The following is a 16422-nucleotide window of genomic DNA, read 5'->3' as shown; positions in this document are numbered from 1 at the left end:
AGGCTGCTTCTGACCTGTTGGATGCTTTTAGCAATAGTTACCACAACACACAAATAGACACATACATTATTCTGAGTCTGGGGCACGGGAGAGTACATAACTTAAAACTGAAGCCATTAATTAGCTTAGGTTGTAAAAGCTGATTGCATGGGAAATCCAAGGTAAGGTTCGTTGTTATGATGTCCTCTTTAAGGCAGGTTAAACTTATGAATACACAGTAGGAATAGGATATGTCAGTTGTGGTTGGTTGGTTGGTTGGTTTGGTTTGGTTTGGCAGTCTGACACAGACTAGAGTCATTTGGGAAGAAGGAACCTCAACTGAGAAAATGCCCCCACCAGAATGAACTGTCAACAAGCCTGTGGTGCACTTCTTGATTAATGATTAATGTAGGTGGGACCATCCAAAGGGCAAGGGGTTGCAAAACAGGTTGAGCAAGCCATGAGAAGCACACCAGTAAGCAGCAGTCCTCCACTTCAGTTCCTGTCTACACGTTTCTGCCCTGAGTTCCTACCCTGACTTCCCTCAGTGATGGATTGTGACCTGAGAGTTGTAAGATGAAACGAACACTTTCCTCCCCAAATTGCTTTTGGTCATGATGTTTTTCCACAGCAATAAAAATCCTAACTAAAACAAAGTTAAACCTTTTGTGATCTCAAGGTGTATCATGTAAGGTCCAACAAAAGTTCAATCTCCTTAAATGCAAGAAATGTTTTCGTAAATATTCATAAATTTCATATATCACTAGGGGTGGGGTCAAAAAATTATATCACTAAAGTAGCATAGCATAGTATTTCTCACAATAAATAAATACATACAATTAAAAATGTAGTAAAAATACAGTTCAACCACACTCAGTGACAACTAAGTAGGACTGCAGCCTCATTCTTTCCTAGTCACTCATGGCAGATGAATGACAAATGTCCCTGATTAGTGGGGCTGCTTTACCTTGTGTACTCTTCTTGCAACTGACCAGGGTCAGGTGGGAAAAATTTTACTGCCAGGCGAAGCACTGCATTCTTTGGCTCTGTAAAGATAAAATAAATAAAATTTCACAGATAAGGTCAATCTCCATATTTTTTCTATAATAAAATAGTAAAGAAACTTCTATTTACAAATTTATGAGTCCTTAACTATCAATAACATGTACTGGGGAATCTCTCCCCTGCCCCCACTCTTTGCTTCTCAGAGATACGGTTTCTCTGTTTAGCCTTGGTTGTCCTAGATTTGCTCTGTAGACCAGACTGGCCTTGAACTCACAGCGATCCGTCTGCCTCTGCCTCCTGAGTGCTGGGATTAAAGGCTTGTGCTACCATGCCTGGCTCAGGAATTCCAGTACTTTGATTTAAACAGGAATTATTCAGGAACATTCTTTAGTAGGTGGAAAATTACACATTAAAACTTTTAAATTAATGCCAGGCATGGTGATCTCTGTTAGTTCAAGGCCATCCTGGTCTACAAATCAAGTTCTAGAGTTACATAGTAAGATCCTACCTCCAAAAAAGTGGAGGGGGGGGGAGAGGATATAGTGAGTTGGTAGTGTGTGTGTTTAGGCACTGGGTTCCATCCCCAAGACCAGAAAAACCAGGTGTGGCGCACATGCCTGTAATCCCAGCACTAAAAAGGTAGAGGCAGAAGAACCAGGAGTTAAGGTCATCCTTGGATACACAGCAAATCTGAGGCCAGCCTGGACTACATGAGATCTTTCTCAAAAAATAAAATAAAATTATAGCCAGATGTGGCAGCTCATGGATGTAATCCCAGCACTGGGGAGGCAGAGGCTGTAGGGTTGCTGTGCATTTGAAGCAATCCTAGGCTACACAGTAAGTCTGAGGTTGGTCTGGGCAATGGAATAAGACTCTGTCCCGAAAAACAAAAGCAATGTCAACAATGAATGCAGGGCAGGAGTGGTGGGCATCCCAGCACTTAGGAAGCTGAAGCAGAAGCACCATGAGTTCAAGACTAGTTTGAGCTACAAGGGGGACCTGTTTAAATTTTAGAATAAATTGTATTAAGATGCTTTATACCATTATACTGCAGTAATTACTACTCATTCTATAGACATACTACACACACACACACACACACACACACACACACATACACACACACACGAGAGAGAAATGTCATCAGCACTCACTGAATTAGAACAAGCTGACTCCTACAAAGGCAGCAGCATCTCAAACCTGATGTCTGTGCCAGTGAAATATAACACCATGCTGTATAGTTTTTACAGGACAAGAAGCAAGTGACAATAGTAATTTCTATGTATCCTTTTTCCCTTAATGTAATTTCTAAAAGAAGGAGTAGTCGATGCTGTGCATGACAGTACAAGCTTGTACTCATGTCACTTGCGGGGGAGGCTGATGCAGGAGGATCATGAGTACAGGGCAGCCTGGAATATGTGGAAGGAACCTGCTCCCTCTCCCTAACCAAAAGACAACAAAAAAAATCACCAAACCAATAAGTTTGTTTTGTCAAGTGTAGAAGTGCTTGCCTGTGTATACCCAATATGCCTACCTGGTGCCCCTGGAGGCCAGGAAACAGTGTCAGGTCTCTTGGCACCAGCGTTGCAGGCAGTTATAAACTGCCAAGAGGGCACTAGAAACCAAACCTGGGTCCTGCAAAAGCCATTTCTCTAGACCTCCAAAATTTTTTCTTGAAAGAGGCACTGTGGGAGCTGGAGAGATGGCTTCAGAGCATGGACTGCTCTTCCAAAGATCCAGGGTTCAATTCCCAGCACCCACACGACAGCTCACAACTGTCTGCAACTCTAGTTCTAGGGGATCCAACATTTTCTCACAGACACACATATAAGCAAAACACCAACTCACATAAAATAAAAATAAATTAATTAAAAAAAAAAAAGCCAGGCAGTGCTGGCACATGCGTTTAATCCCAGCACTTGGGAGGCAGAGGTAGGTGTATCACTGTGAGTTGGAGACCAGCCTTGTCTACAAAGTGAGGCCAAGGCAGCCAAGGCTACACAGAGAAACCCTGTCTTGAAAAAAAGACACCCCAAAACCCCCCAAAAAGCCAAGACCCTGTCTTGAAAAAGAAAAAAGAAAAATAAAAAAAAGAGGCATAACCTCTTCTCACAACCTAGAGAGAAACTTCTTCCACCTGCCCCCACAACATACTGACCCAAAATTTAGATACCAAGCAACAAATCCTATGACTTTCACATTTAAGGCAAGTTATTTAGGGTGATTTGAATTAAATCTTGTAATCTTATCCATGTTTATTATAGTTTAAAACCAACTAGCAAAGTAACTTCAAGTTTATCCACTGTGACTATTACATCTATACAGAGCAGTGACAATGCCTGAGAACACACCTACAATTTAAGATTCCAGAACAAGGCACCTTGAATGAGTAAGGTTTTTTAAAAGTTAGTAAGGTACTTACTTTGTACTTGCCTAATGATGGGCTTCATAGGTTCAAGCCAAATCTAAAGAGGAAAAATAAAACTATTAAATACTTTATTTAGTAAGTATGCTACAAAATAAAAATAATTAAGAGAGATTTTATTCTATTGTCCTTTTACATGTACTCATATCATAATAAACTGGACAGGAAGTTCAGCTTTGCGAAGCTGGCTCACTGTAATCTATATAACGCTACATTAATCTGTATAATGCTACAGTTTCTAACAGAACCAGCATACAATGAATCATGAGATGCTGCTGAGTGGAAGATGCCTGCTGTTCTAACAGAGCAATGACACACTCTCTGATCTAAAGGGCTGATGTAGTTTTTAGTTTTTAAAACATTCACATCTATAAATAATAAAAGCCATACTTTTTAAAACAGTTTTTTTTAATAGGTAAAAGGATGCAAAATCAGTCCACTTTGCTCAAAATCGACGTGCAACATGATTCAGATCTAGCAGGGGTCATCAGTGGTTGCCATGGGAACTCTGAATGTTTCCTTGGCATAGCTACTAATGGGTGGAATGAGTTTAGGAAGGATATGTATTTAGGCTTAAAGACATGTATGCTGCCCAAAAGTGAAAATCAAGTACTTTAATAGCACAGTTTTGCTAAGAATAAGGTGTGATCAAACATCTTGTCTACAACATTATAGCATGACCTAAAAGGCTTTCTGTACACTGTTGACACCATAATTACTCTACACCACAGTAAGACCTAGTTTTCAAAAGCAAATCAAAAGCACATACCCAATAGGATTGGACGTTCTTAAACTCCAGACCAAAGTAGTCACATTCAATCAGATTTAAATGCTTCCATACTTGCCTCAGTAAGACCTGTCCATCACTCTTAGGCTGCAAGGAGACAGGTGAGAAAAAACTCACTGACTGTATTGAGAACAACAAAGGTTTATCAAAACTGGCATAAAATTATGTTTCATGTAAAGTTTTATTGTTCTATTGAATTTTTTGCTTCATTTTGCTTTCATGTGTATAAGATTCACAAACTATGACATAGCAAATAAATAGATCTTGTGCTTAGAAACTAATAACATAATAAATATACAAAAGCTCTATATTATATTCTTAGTGTGTTTAGTCATATTTCTTTGTAATTGTAGACCACAGCAACCATTTATAGTTTCTGTTAACATTTTATCAAATAATTTATCAATAAAAAGCAGAGTTCCAAAATCTATTTCTATGGGGTTCTATTGAGTAATTGAGACATACTATTTGACTGTATGTCTACATGTTGTGTAGCCCTGGCTATCCTGGAACTCCTCTGTAGACCACTCTTTAGAACTCACTCTGGGCTAACAAGCCCAGAGATCCGCTGGCCTCCCTGGTGCTGAGATTAAAGGCGTGTGCCAACACTGCCTGCCTGAAAACCTTTTGAATAGAGAGATGTTGAACAAATTATAATGTTGTAGAGTCATAATTAATATAATTTATCTTCTACCCAGGCATAAGTTGAGAAAGAAGAACAAATGGTGCTTAGTGGTTAATGAATTAGTGCCAGGATAAACTAAAACTGATATTTCATCTATCATAGAGGACAGGAAGAAATGTCTGTGAGGCACTTCCACCTAGTACTGAGGAGACTGTAATTTTCTTTAAAAAATATTTTTTATTTCTTTTTTAAAATTAATTTATTCTTGTTACATCTCAATGGTTATCCCATCCCTTGTATGCTCCCATTCTTCCCTCCCTCCCATTTTCCCCTTACTCCCCTGCCCTATGACTGTGCCTGAGGAGGACCTCCTCCCCCTTTATACGCTCATAGGGTATCAAGTCTCTTCTTGGTAACCTGCTATCCTTCCTCTGAGTGCCACCAGGTGTCCCCCTCCAGGGGACATGGTCAAATATGAGGCACCAGAGTATGTGAGAAAGTCAGACCCCAGTCTCCACTCAACTGTGGAGAATGTCTTGTCCATTGGCTAGATCTGGGTAGGGGTTTAAAAAATTATTTTTGAGGGGGAGAGATGTTGCATATATCATGGTGCTGCTGCATATAGATGTCAGAGGACAACTCTGTGGAGTTGAGTTTATCTTTTCACCGATACATGGCTTCTGTGGGTTCCAGGGAGCGAACTTAGGTTATCAGACTCAAGGCTAACTTGCTGGCCCTATTTTTAAAAAACCTGGGGGTGTGGGGAGCATGGGTGTCCCAGTACTCAGGAAACAGAGGCAGCCAGACTTCTATGAGTTGGAGGCAACCTGTTCAACACAGTGAGTTCCAAACAAGACAGGGGTATAAGGTAAGCCTCAAAAACAAGCAAACAAACAACAAAACCCATCTGTAATATTTTAAATTCCTGTGTGTGACCCTTGAGGAGGAAATCTGAACATAATTTTCCAAGTTTAATATATGTTTATCTAGTCTAACAAGCCACTTCTAGAACTTTCCACAGACATTTTTATAAACTGCACAAAGCTAATTACACAAGAATATATTCAAGATAGGACTGGCCAAATGAGAAACAGAAGCAAGGTGTGATGGCTCATGGCCATTATCTTAGCACCTGGAGAGGCTGAGCCAGGAAAACTGTTCAGTCTGAGGCTAGCCTGGTATACAAGCGGAGTTCCTAGCTAAGCCTGGGCTCTAGACAGCTTGGCTCAAACAAACAACTCAAATAAGTAATAATATAATCATAAAGAACTCTTTATATACTATGGAATAAAGTCCAAAGGATAAAGACTAGGTAAGAGGAAAATAAAAGGTCTCTATGTTTACACAGCCCATGTAATATGATTCTGTCTTATAATACAAATCCCACTTATAAACTGATAGATAATAAATTTGAAGGCAGCACACCAAATATTTAAGAAAATTATCATTACTGCACTAGATAGAGGCAGTTAAGAAGCAAGGCTTTATTTCTTTATTCTTGAGATGCTGGATCAAGTGGCATGAACAATCTTTTCTTCATAAAAATATACAAGTAGGGGAAGGCAAGTCTTCAGTGTTCCAAAGCCACCTTGCTCCTTGAAGTCTGCCTAGCAAAATCTCTGTGTAACCACAGTGGTACGCTCTTATGAGAAAAATTCTTTGAAGAAAAAAAAAAAACCCTGAAATTTCTAATAACAAGAAAGCACATAGTGGGGGGGGAAAGTACATCAGATACCTTCAAAGACAAAGATTGCAGAGTAGGTTTATAAATATCCGTTGCAGGGAGGGGCGGCAAGAGCTCACTATGTTGCTCTACACAGACCTGCCAGGCCTCAAACTCACAGAGACCTCTATGTCTGTGCATCTTGAGTGCTGGGATTAAAGGTGTGTGCCTCCCCACCTGACTCCATTTTGTTCTTGTCTTTTGAAGACAAGGTCTCGTTATGTAGCCCTGGTTGGCCTGGAACTTGCCACGTGGACCAGTATGGCTTTAAAACTAGAGATCCAGGTGTTGGAGTAACTTTCCTTTACACTGCATGAAGGCGTGCCTCTGTATTTTCAATTGTTAATTCTGTACTGTTAGAGAGCTAAGTGCTGGCAGGATTTTGTATTGACGTTTCTATGGCTCATCACCAGCCTTACATTCGTAAATCCTGCTCAGATACTTAGAGGTCAGGCAGCTTCCCACGGACTGGCTGTAATAATGAACTGCCAGCCAAGAGCTGGAGCAGGAAGTGTGTTGGGGTTGGACTAGTGCTATCTGGTTGCTGCCTTGACAAGCACTTTCTCAAGTACACCTGCCCCTGTTGTGTAAACCTTACTTTGCCCAATTTAAAGTTGATTTTTTAAATTAAAAAAAAAAAAAATGCCAAAGCTTGGAATTTAAGCTTGGATCCAGCTCAGAAAGGATGACGTATGGGTTGTGTAGCTGAGAGATAGCTAAATAGCTTAAAGGGTTGACATCTGCCCAACTCCAATGCTTTAAGCTTGTTGAAGAAATCACAGACTTTCTGTGTCCATTGTACTGGAAGCTAGAGGGGCTAGGAAAAATTGTTGAACTGTTAATTAGCCTCCTACAGAAGTGGACAGCAGAACTTCCGAGACAGGCAGGGGCAGTGGGAGAATAAGGCAAACACAACAGGAGGCTCAAGAGCAGACACAGAGGGGAACAGACACGGTCCAAAGCAGAGCGGAGATAGCCACGTGGCAAGTGGTAGGCAGGAATAGTTGGGCCAAGTTTAAACAATAGCTGAAAATATGTCCCAACTAAAGGACTAAGCTTTAAATTATATCAAGTCTCCATGTCATTATTTGTACTGCTGGCAGGTTAGAGAAAGCCCCACTATATCTAGCATACCAAGGTGGAGCACAAAATCCAGAGTTAGGCAGAAATTCCAGGCCAAAAGTTCCGGACATGGGAGCCAACAAGAGAATTGCTCAGTGAGGAGCAGGTGGTAGAAGGGCGGAGGAGGCGTGGCACAGTGGGACTACCCTTCCTATCCTGCTGACTGACTGCTGCTGGTGCCACAGGTGAGCAGAGCTTATGAGTGCTCAGTGGTCTCTGCATGTAGAAGTGCAGCTATACAGGCCAACGGGCAGCAGTGGTGCCCTGGATCGGTAAATTCGGCTGTGCAGTGCCCACACTGAGACTGTTCAGAGCGTTGACACTAATCAATGGAGCTATGATTTATTAATCTATGGTAAAACATTCCTTTATATGATTCTCTATCATATCAATTTCCTTGGGTTTGTCTTTTACTTAAAATATTTCTCATGGTGCTAGATTTATATACATCCAGTCTTCTGACAGACATCTTTCACGATGTGTACTGATGCTAAAGTGGCTTTTGCCTTCTGCTTTACAGGAGGTTTCTGTCCCCAAGGTACTGCTCCACATATGTCAAAAACACCCACAAGTCTTCTGTCTTCCTAAGCTCACCTCAAAGAGTAGTCATGCTTTTAACATATTTTTCCCCAAGCCTCTGCTATGCTGTATGTCTACTGCCTTTGTGTCACTGCAGATTGTAAACAATGGTGATGCTAACATGTCTAAACTTTTATCTCCCTTTATGAACTTAAAAGAATTCTTGTAAGCTATAGGAAATACACCTTCAGGTCAAATGGAACCCAGATGAGTACTGCCACAGAAAAACCTTGTCTTAAAATAAAAAGTTGAATTCAGTTACATGACCAGGGGGAAATTATTACACAAAAGCCAATATGTTGGCTCAGTTTATTAACAATTAAACTTTATTATACAACCCAACTAGCATATACAAGAAGGAAAAAAAGGTTAAAGGGACAGAAGATTAAAACCTCCTGGAATCCGTTCGGCAGGACGGGTCCTTAGGTGTCTCAGTCCCACGAGCTGGTCCGGTCCTTTCCTCTCTCTCCACGCCTTCTTCTTCTCTCCTTCTACCTCTTGTTTTTCTCTCCCCCACCTTTCCAGTCATATGCAAAGGGCGGTCCCTTCTCCCTTCGAGGGTCAATTAGGAAAACAATAGCCACGGTGGGGTTCCTAGGTAGGCTTCCTGAATTCCAAGCCCAGGAAGGCTCCAAACAGTCTCTCACAAGGTATTCATGGTGTGCCCCAAGGGTAAAGCCCGCCAAGACTGCTTCCACCTGAGACAAAGCTTAATCTTTCCCACACCAATATTCTTATACAATTAACTATAATTTGAGAACAGACTGGAAGAAACAACTACATTTTCAAAAACAAAAAAGTGAGCTATCTTAGAACAAGTTCGCTGACTCTATAACGCTGTTCATGTCTGGTGCTTCTTGACCGATTCTCTCTCTACTCTTGGAGGTAGGGTCTAGAAGTCTCCAGCTGTAGTCCTGTGCTCAGCTTCCTCCTTTCTCATGCTTTGGAGGCAGGTGCTCTCACGTTGGGTATATGTATATGTAGTTACACTTTCAGATTGAACTGACCTCCCTTCCCCTAGCATCATAAATGACTTCCTTTGTATCTATGGACTGTCGGCTTTTTCTGATAAGTATAGCCTCTTTTGTTTCTTCTAAACATTTTCGTGGCATGCCACACTTCAGCTTGTAAGCACCTCTGAATCTAAATGGCACATTTCTTGTGGTCAACATATAACTGGGCCTTACAGAGTCAACCTAATACCTAATGGATTCTGTCATATAAATAGAAAAAAAACCCAAAATTTGTGTCTAAACACAAAACATCTCACATTACCCAAATAATCTTGCAAATAAAAACAAAGTTAGGTATACCATATTTCTTGGTTTTAAATGCATTATAAAGCCATATTGAACAAAGCACTATGGTATGGCCATTAAGCTATAAACAAAACCAGTGATGTACAGAGAGCCCAGAGTAAAAACAAGCAACTGAGTCAACTAACTTTTTCTTTTTCTTTTTTTAATTTTTTTTTTTCGAGCCAGGGTTTGGAGGCTTCAAACTGATAGTGATCCACCTGCTTCTGCCTCCATGAGTGCTGGATTACAGGCGTGCGCCACCGTGCCCAGCTTCAACTAACTTTTTTCAAGGAGACACAACAGGAAATAATAAACTCTTTAATAAATGTTACTGGGAAAACTGAATAACCCCACGCTGAAGAAAGACATTGGGCCCTTACCTAACATCACATATCTGACTTAAAACCATAAAACTTCTAGAATCAAAGCCCAGGGTGATGCCAGGTACACACTTTTAAAACTGGTATGTAGGAGGTAGAGGCAAGATGATTACCACAAGTTCAAGACTAGCATGGTTTAGAGTGAGTTTCAGGCCAGCGAACGGTTCATATTGAGACTCTGACTCACAATTGCTCCCAAAAACAAAACACAACAAAAAAAACCCTTTAAAATAAACACAGAGAAAAGGCTACTTAACACTGGCCTCAATTTATTTGGGTATCATTCCAAAAGCAAAACAGAGAAGTGGGAATACACCATATGGAAAACTTCTGCACAGCAGAGGAAATTATGAACCAAAAGGAAAATCAGCATGTTGATGTGAGAAAATAGATGCAAACAAACATATGTAACAAGAAGCTACCATTCAAAAATATATAAGCAACTCACATAGCTCTAGAACAAGACACACCAAACCAAACAATAACAACAGCAAAAAGGATAGAGGCCCCAGGTAGATATTTTCCCAAGGGAGATGCAACAGTAGCCAACAGGGTATAACCAGAGGGACAGTGCTTGTCTAGCATGCCGAAGGCCCTGGGTTTGAACCTTTGTACCTGGAAAAGAAAAAGGAAAGAGAAGGAGGAGGAAGGAGATACAGCAGAAGGAGAGGAGGAAGAGGAGGAGGAGGAGGAGGAAGAGAGGACAAAAGTGATGACAATGACCACCACACCACCAAGGACAGAGAGCTTAAACATATAAAGAGAATTAATGGGCTCAGAATTAGATATATGTGAATGAACATTACAGCTATCATCACTCCCTGTGCCTGGTCTACATGATTGGCAAAGCTTGAGTCTCAAAGAACACTGTGTTGGAGAATGCTGGACAACAAGCATGCTCATGGGATGCAGCTAGGAGTAACATCAACCACTAGTGGGGCCCAGGTTGGTACTATCCAACAAATGCAAGCATCTGCACCATTACTTAAAATGTCCACTCCTTAGACATGCTTTACAAGTACAAAATCATGATGGAAGCAGTGTTAGTTATAAACTATTTCTAATACCAACTTTAAACATCAGTCAGCAGAGGACTGGCTGACAACACCTGAACACTCATCCCAGATGTGCTGGCATAGTAAAAAGACCAAGGCCACTCTGCATACATATGGACGTCTCTCCAGAATACAATGTTAGAGGAAAAAAAAAACACGTTTTACTCTGGGCTCAGATTTTCAGAGGTTTTAGAAATGGTCATTTGCCACTGTTGTTTCTGGGTCTGTGCACGGTGAGGTAGAACATTTGATAGAAAGCACATGGTGGACCAAAGTGGCTCACAGGAGACAGAAAATGATAAAGGAAGGCACAGGAACAAGATATGCCCCTAGCCACCCAACTTCCTACAACCAGGTTCCATTTCCAAGTAACACAAACAGCTAATGAACTAGTCCACTGAGAAATAGGGACTCTCATAATCAAATCACCTTTCTGTATTGCCATCAGCTGAGGACCACGTCTTCAACAAATTAGCCTTTATGGGAGATACTCTGTCATTACTATATGTTTTGGTTCAGATACAATTAGAAACAAATGAAGTAGAATCTCTAGTCCTTTGACTTCGTGGGTGTGCTGCTGCCGGTCATCTCCAAATTGTACCAGCAACTGCCCTTCCTGAGAGCTTGTAAACTCTGATCCCAGGGTGCTCCCCAGGCATTGTCTGGCCCCTGCGTTTAGCAGCAAGGGCAAGTTTCACTGTCTACTGATGATACAGGCTTTGAGGCTAGAGTCCTGGTGCCTGCTGGATGGTTATTTTAAGCCTTGGTTTTCTTTGTTTGATCATTAAATGCTTTTTGTTTTGTTTTTTGAAACAGGGTTTCTCTGTTTAGCCATGGTTGTCCTGGAGTTCACTCTGTAGACCAGGATGGCCTCAAACTCACAGAGATCCACCTGCCTCTGTGTCCAGAGGGCTGGGATTAAAGGTGTGCCACTACCACTCAGCTACATGCTATTCTTATCCTGTTGCTGGTTAGTTTTCTGTCATCTTGACACGCGTTAGAGCCATTTGGGAAGGTCTGTGGGTAAGCGTGGAACATTTTCTTGATTAATCATTAACAACTGACATGGAGAGGTTGTGTAAGTGCGAGCCATGGGGAGCAAGCCATGGCCTCTGCTTCAGTTTCTGCTTCCAGGTTCCTACCTTGAGCTCCTGTCCTAACTTCCTTCAGTGATGGACTGCGATGTGAGTGTAAGAAAAATAAAAATAAACCCTTTCTTCCCCAAATTACTTTTAGTCATGGCCTTTTATCACTGCCATAGAAATCCTAACTAAGACAGCCTAAAGGGTTTTGTGGACATTTAATGAAATAACAGGTTCTGTACCATGCAAGCGACAGGTTTCCAAGCCAAAAACCAATGTATACCAATTTCACACAGACAACAGCATGGGTCATGGCCAGAAAACATGTATTAACACACACACTAAGGATGTACACCCTTCCTGGGGTAATAATGCACATGGGACAGGTCCTCAAGGATGCACCTGTCTTTTCAGTGAGGATAAGACAACAGACGGGATTGAGATTCCCTTGATTTATAATGGCTGCATTTACTCAAAAAAACACTTAATAATTTCTTCCTCCTGCGTACATATATGCACAGCAGTTGCTGGAGATATGTTTCGGTGATAGAATGCTTGCCTACTATGTGCAAAGCCCTGGATTACTCCAGCATTAGGAAAAAACATAAAACATAAAAAATATCTTTATCATAATGTATTTTAATTTAAAAAATTTTATGTATATAAATGGTTATTAGATTTCTTTTAGCATGTGTATGCAACATGTGTGTACCTGGTACTGACGGGAGTTAGAAAGAGAACTCCATAATGGAACTGGAATTATGCATGATTATGATCCACATGGCAAGTACTTTTACATCCAATGGGCCATCTCTTCAGCCCCCATTTATAACCTCTCACATATTCTATATTAAAAACTTAATTTCTAGTCGGGTGTGGTGGCATATGCCTTCAATTCCAGTACTCTGGGAGACAGAGGCAAGTGAAATTCTGTGAGTTCAAGGGCAGCCTGGTCTACAAAGAGAGTTCCAGGACAGTCAGGGCTACACAGAGAAACTCTGTCTCGAAAAACCAAAACCAAACTGAAACAAACCAAACCAAAACAACCCCCCCACACACATACACACAAAGAAAAAATTTACTTCCTGTTCTTTAAAATGAATAAATTCAATTTTAGTTACAGAGCAACTGCCTGTCCCCAAAGCAATGATCAGGTAAAACAAGACTCTCCATGAGATAACATGAGAAGGCTGTCCACCCACTGACAGAAGAATTGATGCCCTCCACAGACAGACGGAAGAGAAACCTGGTGTCACAACGTCATCCCACTCGACAATACAGCCACCCAAATCAGAATACAATATGAGAACTGCAGGGTAAAAAGCCAAGCACTTTGCTCAATGTTTCATCATTTTAGCTGGTCATGGCATTCAAGTAAGGCCCTTCTCCAAGCTTAGACATAAAGTATATTGTTTAAAGTCTACATCTACAAAAGTGCCATTAAAGATGCTGTCTAGATAGAAATGGTCACAAAAGCTCAGCTAACAAAGTACTTCTTTATCCTTTGTCTCAGATCTGTGGGAAAATTCTTCTGCAAACAGCTTGTTTTGTCCTCTAGCCTGTTTGCCTCATGCACCCATTTACAGTTCAAGCCAAGTTGCTCCTGTGACAAAATCTGTATCTGTACTATTAGCTTCATTACTTAGTACTTGTTTCTTGTCTCAGATTTAGGACATCCTCAAATTGCCTTTTATAACATGTTATATGGCACAACTGAAATAAGCTTGAGTGCTGACAGGCAACTGTAGTTTTATTCATTCTAGATTCACTGAAAGGTCATCAGCAATGTGGACAGCGGTCTTCAGTTCACAGCTTGCAACTCCAAGTCTTAGGTCCTCATACATCCCTGGAGGATGTGAATGGGTGCTGCTGACTCTGCTGAAAGCATCTGCATCACTGAGAAAACGGGCTGACTCCATGGCTTCTACATTCTTAAGACAAAAGAGATGGACTTAAGACAGAGGTACTGGTGCATACCTATAATCTCAGCACTCAGGAAACAGGACAGGAGGACTCTGATGTTTCAGACCAGCCTAGGTTAAATTAGGAGACCCAATTTGACAAAAACAACCAAGCAAACAAAAGAGACAGACATCAAAGTCAAAGAAATCCATAGACACAAATTACTCTCCGTCATGGTACATGGACTCAATATTTTAGATGTTTAGACAATAGTTATCCTAAAGCATTCAAGGAAACAGTGTAACTGAAGACGCCAATCAAAACCTATTAATATCAGTGAGACAATTATTTCTTTGCTGCCTCTCAACCCCAGATCCATGTTCCTCAGCCATACTTTGTGGTGTTGGGGCAGGGCAGTGAGGAGAAGACTTCAAGAACTGCCTGCTGTCCTCAGGGTGGCCAGTGAACATCCACTATCCCATGAACTTCACTGGACTCCATCCCTGCCTCCTAATCTGTTCCACTGACAGCAATGAACTTCATCATCGTCCAGCAGTCTGACCCTCAGCTTCGGGGAAGGAAGCCTTTCCAAGTTTGTTACTTCACTGAGTTTTCTTTGCTCCAGCTCTAAGGGGCAGCTGCTCAGTACCACTCCTGTTCCTGTATTTCTTAGCACTTGCTCCTTCTCTCTGGCTTTGAGCTAATGTTATAACTAGTTAGGTTATTTCTGTTACATATCCCAGTTTAAGGTCCTAGTAGTATAGTGTCTTTCTCCTAATTAGACCATTATTAACTACCCTTAAACTAGGCAACCTTAATATTTTTAGCTTGGAAAGAGGGCCCAAATATGAGGCAGAAAAAGCAAAGTCCTGTGGCACTCCTGCAAGCTCCAAGTCGTTACTAGCACAACTATAGCAATGTAACAGGAGTAGAAGCTCTGTACAACCAGGAGTGTGTACAGTGTGTGAGAGCAGCTTCATAGAGGGTCTCTGGGTACTGACTTGCACTCCCAAGCTTATCAGCACAACAAAAACTTGCCTGTCAGTGGCTCTCACAAGTGAAGCAACAGGCCTAAAGCACAGAACCTGAGATAAGCTTCTTGGTGGAGAAACCAGTGGACTTGTAGAGTTTGGGGCATGAACAGAAGTGCAGATAGTGAACTACTGTCCCAATCGTAAAAGAAATTGCTAAAATCTGCCCCCTAAGCAAGAATAAGGGCATATCAAGAAGGATTTACCCATCAGTTTTACTACAACCTTGCTTTCTCAGCACATGTGCATACAGCATATATCATACACAGGAAAACAGAAAAATAACCTATTAATTGATATTTAGTATCTGGACAATTAACATAGGACTTTCCTTTATTTCTTATATTTCTACCCAGAGAAAAAGCAAAGGCAGTTTGGTTTCCATAATACTCTCTAAAGGAAACTGGCATTATGCAATTCCCTTATTTCTTCTTTATTAATAGAAGTGGGTCCTGACTTATGAGCACATGGTACATGGAAACAGACCCTTCCCATTGGTGTACTCCACCACCTCACCCTGCTAGGGCCCTGCTCATTTCTACCACTCACTGCAGCATGGGGACCCATTTCAAACCACACAGATAAAGTAAGAGTAACCAAATACTCCTATCAAATTCTTAAACTATCAATGGTTTCCTGAAAAACAGAAAATCACCTTCAATAAAAAGAGTATTATGTGGCACAATAAAGAGAAAAATTACTTTTAAATTATTTTATTCTTTTAAGATCTATTTTTTATTTTGTATGCATGTCTTTTGCATATATATATGCATAGACACATATACATACGTGTGCGCACACGCATAGACACACATACATACGTGTGTGTGTATATATATATATACACATACACACACACACACATATATACATACCATGAGACAGACAGAGGGAGACTTGGAATGCCAAGAGTCTTTTGAATGCTCAAAACCTGCCCTCAGTGAGGCATCTCCTCCAACAAAGCCCTATCTTCTAATCCTTCCCAAACAGTTCCGCCAACTGGGGACCAAATATTTAAATACATAAGCTTATGGGGGCCATTCTCATTCAAATTTCCAGAATTGATTTTAAGTACATATGGGATATTATGATTGGACATGGTCATAGTGATGGTTAGACATGTAAGTGGTGGGAAGACAAAAACATACATGTGAAATAAACTCAGTATTTTAATAATAAAAGAAAAGGGGGGCGTGTTTTTGAGTAAAATAAGAAAACTAAATCTAAACCGCAGCATAGCCTGTAGTCAGTAAAAGCAGGTGATATGGTTACCTGCAGGATGGGAGGCCAGAAGCCAAGTGCATTTTCAGTAGAATCCTTGAATAACACGGGCTGACAGCAAAGTGCATAACCTTTGGCTTGAAACCCAAGCCTTGCTTGTCAGATAAAAGTTAGGAGAGCATGAAAGCAAAGTCTAAACATGGCCAAG

The 16422-nt window shown here is 40.9% G+C and overlaps 1 protein-coding gene across 3 annotated transcripts in view; it reads right to left on the bottom strand.

Annotated features, from left to right (window-relative positions):
* Positions 1-16422, bottom strand: part of FARP2 (FERM, ARH/RhoGEF and pleckstrin domain protein 2) — a 100693-nt gene that overhangs the window by 53702 nt on the left and 30569 nt on the right. For all 3 annotated transcript variants that reach the window (XM_084778619.1, XM_084778621.1, XM_084778620.1), the window contains exons 3-5: positions 4179-4283; positions 3407-3449; positions 947-1025 (exon numbers count right to left, since the gene is read on the bottom strand). In XM_084778619.1, coding sequence (XP_084634745.1) covers positions 947-1025; positions 3407-3449; positions 4179-4283 — 227 coding nt within the window. The remainder of the gene's footprint in view (positions 1-946; positions 1026-3406; positions 3450-4178; positions 4284-16422) is intronic.

The sequence above is a fragment of the Acomys minous genome (assembly GCF_964271855.1).
Source record: "Acomys minous genome assembly, chromosome: 4".
NCBI lineage: Eukaryota > Metazoa > Chordata > Mammalia > Rodentia > Muridae > Acomys > Acomys minous.
The sequence above is the reverse complement of the archived record's forward strand: the minus strand, read 5'-3'. Positions and strand labels throughout refer to the sequence as shown.